General features: G+C 44.5%; 1 protein-coding gene across 34 annotated transcripts in view; it reads left to right on the top strand.

Annotated features, from left to right (window-relative positions):
• Positions 1 to 14,821, top strand: part of LOC137874609 (receptor-type tyrosine-protein phosphatase delta-like) — a 333,500-nt gene that overhangs the window by 243,715 nt on the left and 74,964 nt on the right. For all 34 annotated transcript variants that reach the window (XM_068713389.1, XM_068713393.1, XM_068713391.1 and 31 more), the window contains one exon: positions 2,069 to 2,254. In XM_068713389.1, coding sequence (XP_068569490.1) covers positions 2,152 to 2,254 — 103 coding nt within the window. In that variant the 5' untranslated portion in view covers positions 2,069 to 2,151. The remainder of the gene's footprint in view (positions 1 to 2,068; positions 2,255 to 14,821) is intronic.

The following is a 14,821-nucleotide window of genomic DNA, read 5'->3' on the forward strand; positions in this document are numbered from 1 at the left end:
GTTGTCTCACTGGTGGTTACACAACATACAGATGGTTGTGTTTGCCTCTATCAGAGTGTTCGTGTGTGTAAACGGGTGTGTGTGTGTGTGTGTGCATTCCGGCCGTGATTAGAGCAAAGGAGTGCTGCTGAGCACTGTTTCTTGTGTGCTGCCTAATGTCACGTCATTATGCAAAATTTACACATTAATTAACTCAAAGGCTATCACTTAGATTTGGAGGGGCTGATGCGTGAAATAAACAACTGGAGGAGACAGACAGCTGTACCTGCGCTACAGTATGATCACACTGCAGCGTTATCCCCTCACACCCTGCTCAGGTTTCTCAGTCCGGTTGAGTCTAATCAAATTCAAAGTCGCTACAAACGCTACTCGAGTGAAAATTCTGTCTAGTGTGCTCAAACGTATGTATGTATATGTATACGCATTTGTGTTTGTAAGCGTGTGTGTGTGTGTGTGTGTGTGTGTGTCGGCGGTGGTGTGAGCGGGGGATGAGATTGCCTCAAATTGATTCCCTTCGCCACACGTCCCCCGCTCTTGCGCTTGCTGCTAGCCCTGCGGCGCTCGGAGACAGGTAGTCATGTCTATCTCCCCCCAACACAAATCGAGTGTGACAGGTGCGCTATCTTCCCGTCTTTCCTGCCATTTACAGCCCACAGAAATGAAAGAGGGAGAGCTAGTGGCGAGAAAGAGGATGATTGGTAACAGGGAAATGAGGTACTTTGTCATCATTGCGCCTGGTGATTGGGCTTAGGCAGGGCTTGTTTTTCTTTTCTTTTAGTGGGTGGCGGTCAAATCTGCAGATAAACAGTCCAATAAAATATTATTTCTCGCAAAAAGCATTTATATGCACAGTTGCTGTCTCCTGAACAGACTCCCAAGACTTCAAAAGATCTGGCGTGTTGTGTGTTTGATCTCATGGGACACAAAGTGTCTGAAATGTCATGGTACACGGACCACGCACCAGACCACCTCCACCAGTCGCCACAGCTGAAACAACAACATTCTGCAGAACAATGCAGCCGGAGCAGCTAATATGCTAACCGGCAGTACAGTATGTCATCAAAGCTCACACACTTGGATTAGCAGGGAGGCGTATTACGAGGCGAAGACTACCGCAGAGCATCCATCACTAAGGATCAAGCTCTGGCTTAAGCAAATGGATGACAGGGATAGAGCCGGTCTGCAGCTAATACTAGCTCACTGTATCACATTGATTTTCACAGCCGATGTAGTGGCCCTTCAATAAAGAGCCGAGACATGAATGGCAACACTTAGCCACTCTGTCTCCTAGACTGTGTTTGTTTGAGCTGCGCTGGATAAAAAGACAAAGTCTGTGTTTGTGTGTGCTAAAGCTAAGCTACTCCATCACTTGGTATCGGCCTTTAGAGCTATTAAACCTTCTACTATGGATTACATGTGGTGGAAGAAGCATGACTAGGAGCTTCAGATGAACTGGTTTATTGAATGTGTGTATCATAATGTACTGTAACTAAGCATCTTGTATTGTACTTTAGAGAAAAGTACCCAAGAAAGTCCAAGCAGTCTCGCAGTGATCAACTTTACTAAACTACTTAATTTAAGAACTATGAAATAGCTTTCAGCATTTATGAATATATCCGGTATTTTCCGACACGCGACAGAGGTGCTTTTTATGTGAAACAGATATCAACACTGATCTTAGGAGGACTTAAAATGTACTCTTATTATACGGCGTATTTAATTGGTGCTCGCGACCAAAGCTGTGAAGACAAAATCTTATTAGCCCACAGTTTCATATGTGTGGTTTCTCCACCTCTCTATCGCTCTCCCTCTCACGCACACGTGCACACGCATTGTGTGAAGTGACTATTCCATTTAGAGAACTGTCAGAACATACCCCGTGAGCACATCAGCCTCTTCCTATCCTCTGTCAGCTCCAGCCGAGGCTGTGTGGGGGTATGTCAGAAATGTGCAGGGATAGATAAAACCCGTTGAGCCAAACAGCTTTGTTTCATTCAGTCCCTCTCTCTCTTCCTCCCTCCTTTTTTTCCTCCCTCTCCCTCTCCCCATCCCTCCTTGCCTTGCATAGGCTGTGAATACCCTGCATCTGAGAAATCAGACCAGACTGACTCACAGGGCTCTGTGAGCCAGCGCCACCGAGGCTGCCAAAGCATGCTGGTGCCAAGCTGTCCCACCATGCACAGAGCCAGACCCACGCTGCTGCTGCCGCTGCTGCTTGTCCTGGGTCTGTTTCTCCACCTCGCCGACGCTCAAAGTAAGTGGACCGTTGGCTTTCACGTGGGCCTCAAGTGTTGTGTCCTGCTGGGTTGGGGGGAGGGCGGGGTTGCAAGGGTGGGACTGGTCCTTTTTTTTTTTTTTCTTTTTTTTTTTTTCATTGAACATCATCAGACACATCAATACTTCATGTAAACACACATGCAACTTAAATACTTAATGAATGCATGGAGCACACACTGATCTGTGCTATGATGAGACTTTCATTCACCGGGGAGATATTGCCACTGCCAGTTTGAGATTGCTTTTTCGGTGCTTGTGCACATACATTTGGGTACTTTGCTGACTACCAACCCACAAACTGTGAAATAAGACAGCTCAGTTAGTTTAGATTTGTGTGCTGTCAAGATCACAAATCATGTGATTCAATAAGCCATTCAGATTTGTCACTGGGGGAGTCTCGGCACCAGAAATTCAGTAGCTGATACCACTACCAGTGAAATTCCATCATTCTCGATATCCAATTCAATACCGTGGCAAAAAAAACTAAAACAAAACAATACATTTCATGTACTTTCACATATACTCCTTACTCACCCGTTGCATACTCTTTTCATGTATTAATTAATTCCTGATGGTTTGCTTCAAAAACAATCATTTGTTTGTAATTTAAACACATCCTAATAGCGTCATAATTTACCTTCCTCAACACTCACTTCTACTGAATAGAGCAAGAATGCATCATGATGTAATGCAATGCAACCGTTAATGTTAGCTTTTAGCTCCATTATTTAGCCAAGCATGACTGTGCTGCCGACTGGCTGCTATCAGCTAATGTTACAAGTTCTCCTTCTGCCAATTTCATCATAGATTAGTTCAGATGTACTATTATCAGAGACACTGTCTATGGTCCCCGGGACGAAGGATGCCGTTAGTCTCAAGCCTTGATCCCCAGTAGCTGCGTTGCTGTAGAAAAACGAGCACCGTCACATTTTCTGAATTTTAGCATTGACTTGGTACCAAAGTATCAGTTCTCCTGACATCCCGATCGGGTTCCCCTTGCTTTGTCACATACAGGCTTATTACAAAGAAACACCCCCATCTGAGTACCTCCACACACGGCTTGAGAAGTTTGCAAAGATGCACCGTATTTTTCCTGTGAACCAATCACAGCAGACTGGGCGTTATTGGGAGGTGAGCTTAAAGAGACAGGCGCTAAAGAGTGACTACAGGTATATTCAGACGGACAGTATTAGCACGTAAACACGATCCTGTAGAAACCCAAAATAAAAGTATGATCCGACTCTAGCATGGGTATTGGCAAGTAGTAATGATAGCATTACTAGCATGTGAGCTCACACACACAGACACACACACACACACACACACACACCTGGAGACAATGATCCATCTCTTCATCTCATCAGACAATCAAAATGTGTTCAAGTGCCTATTTTCCCACTACATTTTTCCGTCGCAAAAAGCATCATGTGAACCAGAAATGCTAAGGCCTCAGCCAAAAATCTCATCATGAGAAGTCATTGGAATTGAGTTACTTGACATCAGACACCTGTCCATTGATGTGTGACAACAGTTTTCAAACCTCATTGAGCTCTGGTCCTGCACCTCAGCCCCCCCCCCCCTCTCCCGCCCACTCTTTTTTTTTACACTAAGATCCATGAATCATTAGCTTCTGGAGTCACAGAGGGATGAATAAAAGTTTTATTGCTCCCTTTGCACCGACTGAAATCCCCTCAGTTCAGCTGAATATCTCTGACTGAAGGGATCATTCACCCAAGGTCATATACAAAAGAGCCACGCAAAGTGAAATTGATGGGAGAGATTCACAACTTTGTGCTTGAGAAATGTTCCCCGCAATCTGCTCAAATGTGTTTTATTTTTCTTCTCTGCCTCCCGCCACATATGTCTCACAGCGGGGAAGAGGCAAGCGGAGAAACGTAGTCGCCGTTTATCCCCCGTTTTATGTGCAGCTCCAGGATTTATTGACACAATTTAATTACGGGACCTTCCCAAAACGGCATTAACAGTCGATAAACGTTACCATTGAGGGGGCTCTTTAGTAGTTATCTTTTCAGAAACTCCCATCTTCCACACACTAGTGTGAATTTACATAACAGCATTTGATGGGAAAAAAACACCACTGCCAAAACCTTCCCTCAGACAACTGCCTCGGCAAAACTTCCACTCTCGCGTGTCCAGACATTCAGTCACATTTGAGCACACATGCAACAGAGACCTGCACAAGTGTAGTCAGCAGCCCCCAAATCATGACGCCTCTGTGCTCACCACCCCCTTCCTCCCCCCAAAAAAAATCTCCTTCCTTATAGCTGTCTGGCTGTGAACAGCTGCTGCTACCTCATACCCTACTTAGACAGCTGTGCTGGGTCATCATTTCAAAGCCAAAACAAACGCATCATGAGGTAGCCACAGTGGCTGTCTGTTAACGACTGAAGGGGTGTATGGAAGGTCACCGGGGGTGTCCTCACTACATCCAAGGTAAGAGAGCAGGAGTGTGTTCAGGCAGTACATTTTAGCCCTGGGATTTATGTTTGCTCCTTTCTGTTCTCCCACATGCATGTGTTTGTTCCTCCCCTTCCCAACTCCCTTCTATTGTTTTTCCTCCTAATCGCTCTCTTGCCAATTTTCTCCTCATTTCTTATTTTTTTATTTTTTCCTTTCTAATGTGTTTCCGCCTGCGTCTTTGTCTTCCCCCCACCTTCTCCCCTCGCTGTTTGGACGCAGTGCAATAGCCCCTTCCAGCGACTGAGCAGCTCCTTAATTTCCTCTACTGTGCCGCTGCATACGCAGCCCAGACACACTCTGGGGCTCTCTTTCCAATCTGTGGTGTGCGCTGAGGACAAAGAGACCACCACTCGGTTTAGTCTGCTCCAGACGGACCCAGAGAACCAAAAGTCGGGCTGCATTTAAAGGGAAAGCTGCCCTCTGTTGGTGCTCTGGATTGATTTGGGTTTGAGCTAGCCTCCGGCTGTGGACATGGTGGAGGATATGAGACAAGCGAGAGCAGAAAATGGCTGAGTAGGCCTGCTCAACAGATGGCACGATCCTCGGAGCCAGTCCTACTCACCACCCCACACAGTGGACACTGCAGCCCCCTCTCAAGAAAAACGCCAATCAGGCCCAGAACAAACACGCATTGCTGTTCATGGAAGCTCTAGCAAAGATTCTCTTTGTGCAAATGTTCCCAGTGTAGTCCAGGATATAGCTGGGATCTGAAATGATCTGTAGCGATAGAGGGTTGTGTAGCTATGCTTCTATGTTGGTTTGTTTTCCCACTGCCATTTTTTTTTCTTTTTGTCTTTGGCCTTCTCTCTCCCTCTCGTTTTCTCCTTCACCATGTCCCCCTCGCTCTTCAAATGTGCACCAATTAATTTGTGTGGCAAATTGGGCTTGGCAATAGCTTGAATGAAGGGCATAATTGTCCCTGGTGAGCCAAGGGGACAGATCGCGAGAGACGAAGAGCAGGGAGGCAACAAACAATTCCTCTGTGTCTTTTGCTGAACGGTAATGCAAAAAAAAAAAGGAAGCGTCCGAGGATGAGAAGAGAGCTGGGAGTATTGAACATCTCCACCTGGGCGGGGATGAGGCAGGCTATAACTTTGATGTGGGCTACCGTACTAAATAACTTGGCCGTTAAATAACTGGATAGAGTGTTTCATGAGTCGGACAGTGAAATGAGGAAGGAAATAGCCGAGTGTTAAATGTTAGTGTCTAGAAAGTTTCCCCCAGGTATCATTTTGTGATTGAGCTACAGTATGCAATACATCGACCAAGACGGCTTGAGACTACTTTACCATTTTTTATTTTCTCTCAATGAACAAATTCATATCAAAAATACAGTTTTATAAATGTATGTATTGATTAGATACATCTGCTGTGTAAATTGGCTTGCAAACTCCCATGCACTTACCGCCCCATGCTGTGCTGGACCATGTCAGACCCTGGGCCTAATGGTGTTTTAATTGATTCCTCTCCTTGCTAGTGGATGGCATGGTGAGCTTCAGCAAGCCAGCATGCTTCTCTTTAACACGTCAAATGAGTATCGACATGCCCCTCCAGCCTCTGTAAACATTAAGATGTTAACACCCAAAGCACTGCACGCACACACACACACACACACACACACACACACACACACACACACACACACTCGCTCGCAACACCCACCGGCATCAAATGTATGCGAGAATCCTTTTGAGCCAGCAATCAAAGGTGAACCACATGGGAGGAAAAACTGCAAATTGTCTATTGATGCGGCACTTCTTTTGAGCCACTGCAGTGTGAGAAAAGCAGGATAGGGCAGGATGGGGGCAAACTTAGTCACATTTAAACGCGACGACGGTCACGTTTGAATGTGTGTTAAATAATCAGAGGAGAGGAGTCGCTCTCTCCAGTTACACGTGAATTACTCGCGCTGTTTTTTTGTGACAGGAGTCGGTTCTCCATATGTTCACTATAAAGGCGCAAGTTACACATTTATGATCGAAGAGCGTCTACCGCTCTATGAGGAGTAATTTGTTTAACAGTACGGCAGTAACAATCCAGCAGCATCTGCCCGTGTTGAAGTCAGTTCTAGTATATTTTGTGGGTGGAATGCAGATTATCATAACGATGTGTTGTAGCGGTGTTTGTATATCCGTATATCAGAGAGATGCATGTCGGGATGGACAAGAATAACTAAGCATGCATGCGCACGCGCAAACACACACAAATGAACAGACACACATTAATAGAAAGGGAGTAGTCCCATTTAAATGCATGTGCACACAAACACATGCACACACCCCTAAACAGGATCACCTTGTAGCAAGTCCGAAAGCTAATGATACTCTATTCCCCAGATGACATCAGGCTGTAATATGTATGCTTTATGCATGCCTGGCCTAATATGAATTATTGTAAAATAGTGTTGTATTTGCATATGAGCTTCCGGGCTGTACTGAAATTAGCATTTTTACAACAGCTCAAATTAAATCCCTCTGCTTAATTTGCCTGCATGCTAATTTGATTTAAATTGAGTCTATTCCATTCCCTTTTTCTCTCGTACCCACACAGCACTAACATACAAACCACGCACACACTAATCCAAGCACACACACACACACATGAATGCACAGTATGTACTCTTAAGAGCTGCAGCCTACATTTACCCCCTCCCTCCACACACACACACACACACACACACACACACACACACACACACACACACACACACACACACACACACACACACACACACACACACACACACACACACTCTGGCACACATTGAATTAGACACACAAATAAACACACACATCTTACATGTTTGTGTATACACATCAAATGAGATTAAAGCAAGAGCAGAACTGAACTCGTAGCGGTTTTGATCCAACTTGAAATCACTGTAATTCCCCCCCGTCTACCACCTCGTTCATCATTCTGCCGGACACCGCTCAAGTGGAAATCTCATTGTTGGCTCCACTCGTTCATTTCAGAACCGGCTTAGTACAGTACGTCTTGAGAAACAGCGTCGATATCTAGAAGAGAGCGTAGCGTGCGCATCATGTTCGCACTTCAAATGAAAGTCGTGAAAACACCTTCACTTAAGATTGCCAGCACTTAATTGCCGTCTAGTTGTTAGGATGCAGACCTTGTGACAAGACTGTGAATCTGAGATAAAACAATGTTATCAGTTCCCTGCAAGATGCGTCTTGCTCGCAGGTTGAAGTAATGAGTAAGAAGTCATTATCGTTTTCTGTAGCTGAAAATGCCTGTACCAAGTCCTTGTCAACAATATGCTGTGCAATTATGTTTAAAGGTTGTATCAGGCCCATTATTAACTCCATGAAAGCCGGAATTTTTCTGGCAACTACACCCAAGTGTATTATTTCAGGCCATTAGCCTCATCTATGGATTGCAGTCATTTTTCCTCGCGCTTAGACCACAGAATCACACAAAGGCCGAGCAATTTTCCCCACACTCATGACCCTCCCACTCTTAAGAAAAGCACATAATCACATACATGCGGAGATGCTGTACAGGCCCAGATGCAGGTAATTAAAGGCTAGTCCGTCCCCCCCCCCCGCCCTCCAGCCACGCTATATCTAAGTGCACTTATGCCTGTGAGACACATTGACTTGAAAATGGTGGGGCAATTTAACCATGCTGTTCCATTCATGTCTCAGAGTGGGAATATTGACAGAACAAAAGCACCATAATCTAAATTGTAAATCAATTGGAGTGGCAATCAACAAACTCCCACAATCCCCTTCTCTAAATCCATATATTTGAATACCTTGACATCAAATGACTGGCTCTATCATACTGTAGAATTGTATGGATTTCAGTCAGCCGAGCACCTCTTTATCTTACCTTTGAGCTTTTAAGGTACCAAAAAAACAATGGCGGACCATGCTAATGCAGTGCACAAGACTGGGCCTCTATACTTACACAGTCTTTCCCTCTAACACGCACACTCTCACACAAAGGGTACCTTGTAGCATGCCTTTGAAGCCGGGATCAGCCGGTGAGCCGAGCACAATGCCAGCTGTTTTGCATCTGCTCGGCTTACACTTGGCATGATCCAGGCCTTGCTGGCATATGTACTAAATCTGATCACCCTTCATACGCTATGCCAGTGAACTGTATAACAATGCAGGTGTTTCGTGACATTGCCCCAGTGACAGTGCAATTAATAGATGGATGCTGTAGCTGCAGTAATGGGATTACTGGACCAGTCAAGTCTGAAATACATCAGCGTTGCCTGCACAGATGATGTTTTACCGCAGTGTGCAGTCTGAACAGTGGAGAGCTGCTCAGAGTACATATCATCTGCACAGCCACTATTCTAGGACAGGGAATTCATACTAAAATGTGGACTTGATTGTTCATGCTAACGCAACGTTCAAGTTCAAACCTTTTAAATACAAAATACAAGTCAGAATGGTGCAGTGTATATGGATAACGTCCATTATGATTGAGATCAAAATATTCTGTAAGTGGTGAGGATTGTTTGACGACCTTATTCGCAGTAGTAGTGGCTAATTTAACTACCGACTCTGGGTGGAGTCATTAAGCACTTTCTACATAGGTATCCCAGAATAAATGGTTATTTAATGCAGGTTTGGCTAAAGCATGACCTCACCTGCTATAGCGTTACTGCTTATTTACTTGATTTGTAAAGCTGACCAATGATTACAAATGCCCCGATTATTAACACTGTGTGGCTTTAAAACGTATAGCTTCAGCATGTGGCTTTAAAACGTATAGCTTCAGCATGTGGCATTCACTAGGAATCAAAGAACCAGTCTGTATGTTGCATACCATAACCAACACACGTCAACTTTAAACTATAGGGAGCCAAGAGCTCAATGTGCATGCAGGATGCCAGTAATTATTTGTCATTGGATTAATAAATTATTCACTAAAATAGTGTGAAAGAGCCATCTGGATATTCCTGAATTCTTCTCTCTGTTTTACGGTGCAGAATTCATGCATCTGTGAATGTGGCCATGCATGTGAGCTTGTGTGGGTAACACCTGGCTCTAGGCTGGAGCTTTGGTCTCACTCCAGGGGTCCTACGAGTGCGACACATTGCACTGATCTCAGCGTAGCACATTTGTGTGGCTGTGGGGTTTGTTGCGATTCGGCGGTGGGGTTAATGGTCTAAACCATTCATCTCCATGGAGCGCCTCTAGGCGATCTCTCAGTTGCTGCTAGAAAGCTTACATTCCCACCTTACCTACAGCACTCTCCAATGCTTGACGCCGATTGGGAATCTTTACGCCCTAAGCTCCTCTTGTCACAGTTGATTTACATTCAGAGGAGTGATGGAGTGAGTGCTCAAAGTCCGTCTTTGAAGAGTCGTCTTTCTCACCTGATATTCTCACACAAACTGCATCAGTCACTAGTTTTTCTGTAACTCCGCCCTGCCATTTGTCTGCTTGCTCACTCATTAGCTCACTCTCTCGCACACTTATTCACACACTCCCCGACTTGCTCCCTCTTTGGCTTCTCCGCACTACCAAGTGAGTCATGCCATTCGTGGAGCTGAGATTTATTGTGACACACAGCTTTAGTGTGGTTTATTAGTTATGGCAAATGAGAGTGAAAGCCTCCATTGAGAGGCGAAAATGCTCTCACGCCACAGCCAGACCCATAGGCTTTTCCAGTTGAAACTGAGCCAAGCTCTTGTTTCTAATGGCACGGCGCTCTAAGTGCCCATCCCATCACGCCGCAGAACACGGAATATGCATTCTCACACACACACACACACACACACACACACACACACACACACACACACACGATTACCAAAGGGTCCCTGGACATTTATGAGGCGTTTATACAGCATCCATCATAACATCCATGAACAGTCTGTTTCCCCTCAGCTTTAAAACTCCCTTGGTGCCGTCTTTTATGCCATTCATCATTCTCTCATCAACTAATTAATTACCACAATCCCCTTCGTCACTTGAGTCATGATGAAGGATATATCTAGTTAAGTGAAGATAATGAATGTAAAACAGAGAGGGACAATGGAATCCGGAGTGGTCATTGGCTTCGAAAAGAAAGGACCTCATCTGGTTTTCCTCCTCCCCTAAGAATCTTTCGGACAAACACATATGCTGACATATTTCATCACAGACTTTTAGTCCTCTCAAGCTCGATCTCACTCAATCTTTACGCAGTCATTAATCCACTCATGTACCCACTTTTAGCTCTCCCTCAGTCTGATAGTTAGCACCAGAGAGCAGGTATCGGGGAAGAGGGGAGAAGAGGGGAGAAGACCCAATGATGTCAGGATTTATGCCAACATGGATTTATTGAAGTACACCTTCCAAATAAGATTCCCCCGCTGTCATACTGGTGCCCCTCGGAGTGAGGAAAAAACAAATAACGATCAGACAGCCTCGAAGAGATTCCCCTTCACTTGCTCAATGAAGGGCTGCCTGGGTAAGATTTCACACCGCATGAGCTGCTGCCTCTCATTACATGGCACAATTTAATTGCCTGTGCTTTCCCCCCGTTGTGATTGTTCAAGGAGAGTTGTCCATGGAAAGGATAAACTGTAGTTTCACCATTAAGTCCCACAGGGACAACCTTATTCGTGTCTTTGGCACAATTATGCCAACTCCAATGGGAGGAGAACGGGAACGCCCAGGAGACATTAGTCAGGTAGCAGGTAGCAACGTCCCTCTGAAAGGCCTGGTTAAACATGATGAGAAGAGATGCATGTTGCTTTCTAACCTCAATCTCAAGCAACACATTTGCCTTGAAACACACAAAGAACAACAGGATGAAAATAAGTTAAGGCAATTCTGGTTATGCAAGTACACCCATTTTGTTGTTCCCACACTCCCACACATACAGTATGTGATATGCATATGCTAGCAGCTATGCACAGTTGTACACATATTCACAGTCTGCGCAGTATGCGTGTATAAAAATAGTCCTGTGTTCTCACACATACTGGACACCTAATGGAAGCAAGAGATGGACAATATGGCTTATCTGTAATAATATGCTTTCATTCTCCATTACTGCCAAAGAGCACCACTGATCAGATGGTCTGCAAAAATCCACTTTGACCTATGCTAAAAATAACCATATTCTGTGATGTCTGCCGCAGCAATGTGCTGTATGCACAGTGTACACACAAAATATTTGTTTCTAGAGAAGGCAGTCTCAATACTTGGAAAGACAACTTCAAAATAAAATAAATGAAATACAAATAAAACGTACGTAAGAGGAACGGGTCAGAGCGGAGAACTGCCACAGACATGGAATCTCAAAATGCCATGGGATGCAGAGACGAGGAGCAGATAGAGAAGAAAGAGCTCAGATGGAGATTAACTGAAAGAATGGATGGATTGACTTTCAAAGGCATTCTAACCAGATGAGGCGATAGAAATGAGGGAAAGACAAAGATAATATGAGTTACAGCGACTTCTTTTATGTTTCTTCACTGCTGAATCACAGCTCTTCTTCTTTTTGCAAAGCTTAAAGATAATTTCCAAAAAGTAATCCTGGAGCCCACAACTTTAATCCTACAGATATGATAAGGTTCCTGACGTCTAATGAAATCATCCCAACCGTTCTTCTAAGGATCAGAACTTCGATAATGAAAGTCAACGGTATACAGATTAAAGACATTGGATTTGGGATAGAATATCACCATTTTGATCTCACTTCAAGTGTATTGTGACACACAATGAAATAAATCAACTTTTGTCTCCAAAGTATTCATTAAGTTCAACTTCAACCAACTTCTATCAAAGCTGGGAGTCAACACTGAGAGGCTACATGAATCATTGTTGTTTTTATCGGTGTGCACAAAGGGAAGCAGTCTGGCTTGTGATATGATAGCAAATGCAAACCCAGGCATTATAGGGAAAAATAAAAGAATAATGCAGCTTTATAATGTGTGCTGGGTAAGAAAAAGTGAGCTGAAAAGGCAATCTCGTGTTAAAATCATATTCCATTGCAACAGACCGTCAGGCAATACGCGATGAAAATCACCCAGGTCCAGGCAACTTAGCAGTAATCAATTGGTTGCATAATAACTAAAGCGATTCAGGGATGGAGACGGGAGTCGCAATAATAGCAAACAAATAAGCAAAGCAGAACCATGAGAGGGTTTTCTTATCTCAAGATCCCATGGAAGACGGCCACTTTCGTCTGGCCATGCTTCATTGTGTGGCCTCTTTGAAATGCACAATGGGCCCGTTACGCGGCGCTCATTTTGTTTCATCCCTCGCACAAAAGCTAGACTGACGATATATGAGATAGTTTGTTTCAGGTACAATGAGAGTAATTATGTAGACTGCATTGAGAAAGCAGTGATAGAATATCACAGTTAATAAGAGCTACACACATATCTGCGTCTTCAGTGCATCATGCTGCGATATATCTTCATATATCTCAAGGTTGCTTTTGGTTTCAGAGAAAAACATCTGGGTCAAAGTGGCCACAGAGCAGCACGACAACTTGTAGACCACCCAAAGCACTCCTGCGCTCCCCAGAACATGATGCAGCAGCAGCAGCAGGGGACGGGGGACCTTTTTCAGCTTGGCCATACCTAGTTGTTATTTCCCCCCTAACATATTCAGGTACAGTAGAGCCTGTGTCCATTACTGGAGGAGGCTGTGTGCTTTCGGTCATGCGGCTCCTGTTTACTGCAGCCCTGCTGCCCTTACACGGGGATTCTTAAAAAGGCAGATCTATGCACCCGGTCACTGCTCTACATCTGTACAAGATCTGGATATATCGACGAGGTTATAATTAAATTGTCCACCCCAGCTTGATATGGATTAATAATTGCCCACTAATGCCCTCCTGACATTTTGCTGTATTGACTCGATACTGTTTGCAGCAGTGCGCCGATAATTATGACGCTTGGCATTCTTCATTGTGTCCCTAATGAGACCAATCAAAGTTGGCTCCACTTTTGGCTAAGAATTAGAAAGGAGTGAGAAGAAAGGATAGATTTTCTCAGAGGACCCATTAATCAATGATTTGGACCTTATCACAGAGATATTTCCTTGTCTTACAGGAGCATTTATTTTCTTACATTCATCATTTCTTGATGTGTAATTAGTGCCATGTCAGGATAAGGACAAACTGTCATACTATTTGGGGCCAAATCACGAAAAGAGGACATTTTTGGACGAACAACACCACCACTAGGAGAACTATAAATACTGAGATGAGAAGGTGGTATGGGCATCGAGCCACATCACTGCTTCGACTTCCTCACTGCCATCTGTGAGTGTTCCTCCTCTGGCGCGCTCACAAAGTCCGTTTTTTTCCCCCTCTCCTTTGTCCCCGTTTGCTAGGTTTAATTAGGTTATTTACTTGAGCCTCACCTCCCAGTGTTTTCATCATAGTGGGCATTGCAGATAGGGCTTCACACAGGGCAGGGCCAGATAAAAAGTTAGGACAAAAGATGATAAATGTCGCGAGAGGAGACCGGAATGCAATCTGGCCGCCACGATGCAGAGATGCTCTAATGGCTTCCCAGCAAGGAAGGGGGAAGGCACTGTCGAGATGGCAACATGATAGATGGTGCCGGGACGGCCGTAAGGACTGTGAGGCAAGACGAAGAAAAAGAAAAGTCATGGAAGGAGGAAAAAACGAAGATGACCACAAAATGGAATCTAATTAATCTGGACTTGGTTCCCCCTTCTGACAAATACAGTGAAGAAGAAGAAGAAGGGGAAGGGAAATTGTTTTTAGGGACACGTCCCCCCCCCCCCTCCCCCTCCCCCTCCACACCATTGCACTTTCCTCCCAGGTTGAAAAGGCAAAGGGACGTGTGGGCTCTGACAGTGCTCCTGCACCTGTGGAGTGATTAATGACAGCGGCCTGGCCTTACATGAAGCAGAGTGAAAATAAGCACACCAAGGAGAACCCTGCTATCAACATAATTCTTCTGCTATTTGCCGCTACATTACACAAATAGAGGTTTTTAGAGTCCCTTTAAGTTAAATTGTTGTGGACCTTTTTTTTTGTTTTCACTAATGCTCATTTTTCAGTAAAATATTAAATTCCCAAAGGGTTTCTAAATGGTAAAATAGCATTATCA

The sequence above is a fragment of the Cebidichthys violaceus genome, unplaced genomic scaffold (assembly GCF_023349555.1).
Source record: "Cebidichthys violaceus isolate CVI_PGR_0920_01 unplaced genomic scaffold, fCebVio1.0.p SCAF_19, whole genome shotgun sequence".
Lineage (NCBI taxonomy): Eukaryota > Metazoa > Chordata > Actinopteri > Perciformes > Stichaeidae > Cebidichthys > Cebidichthys violaceus.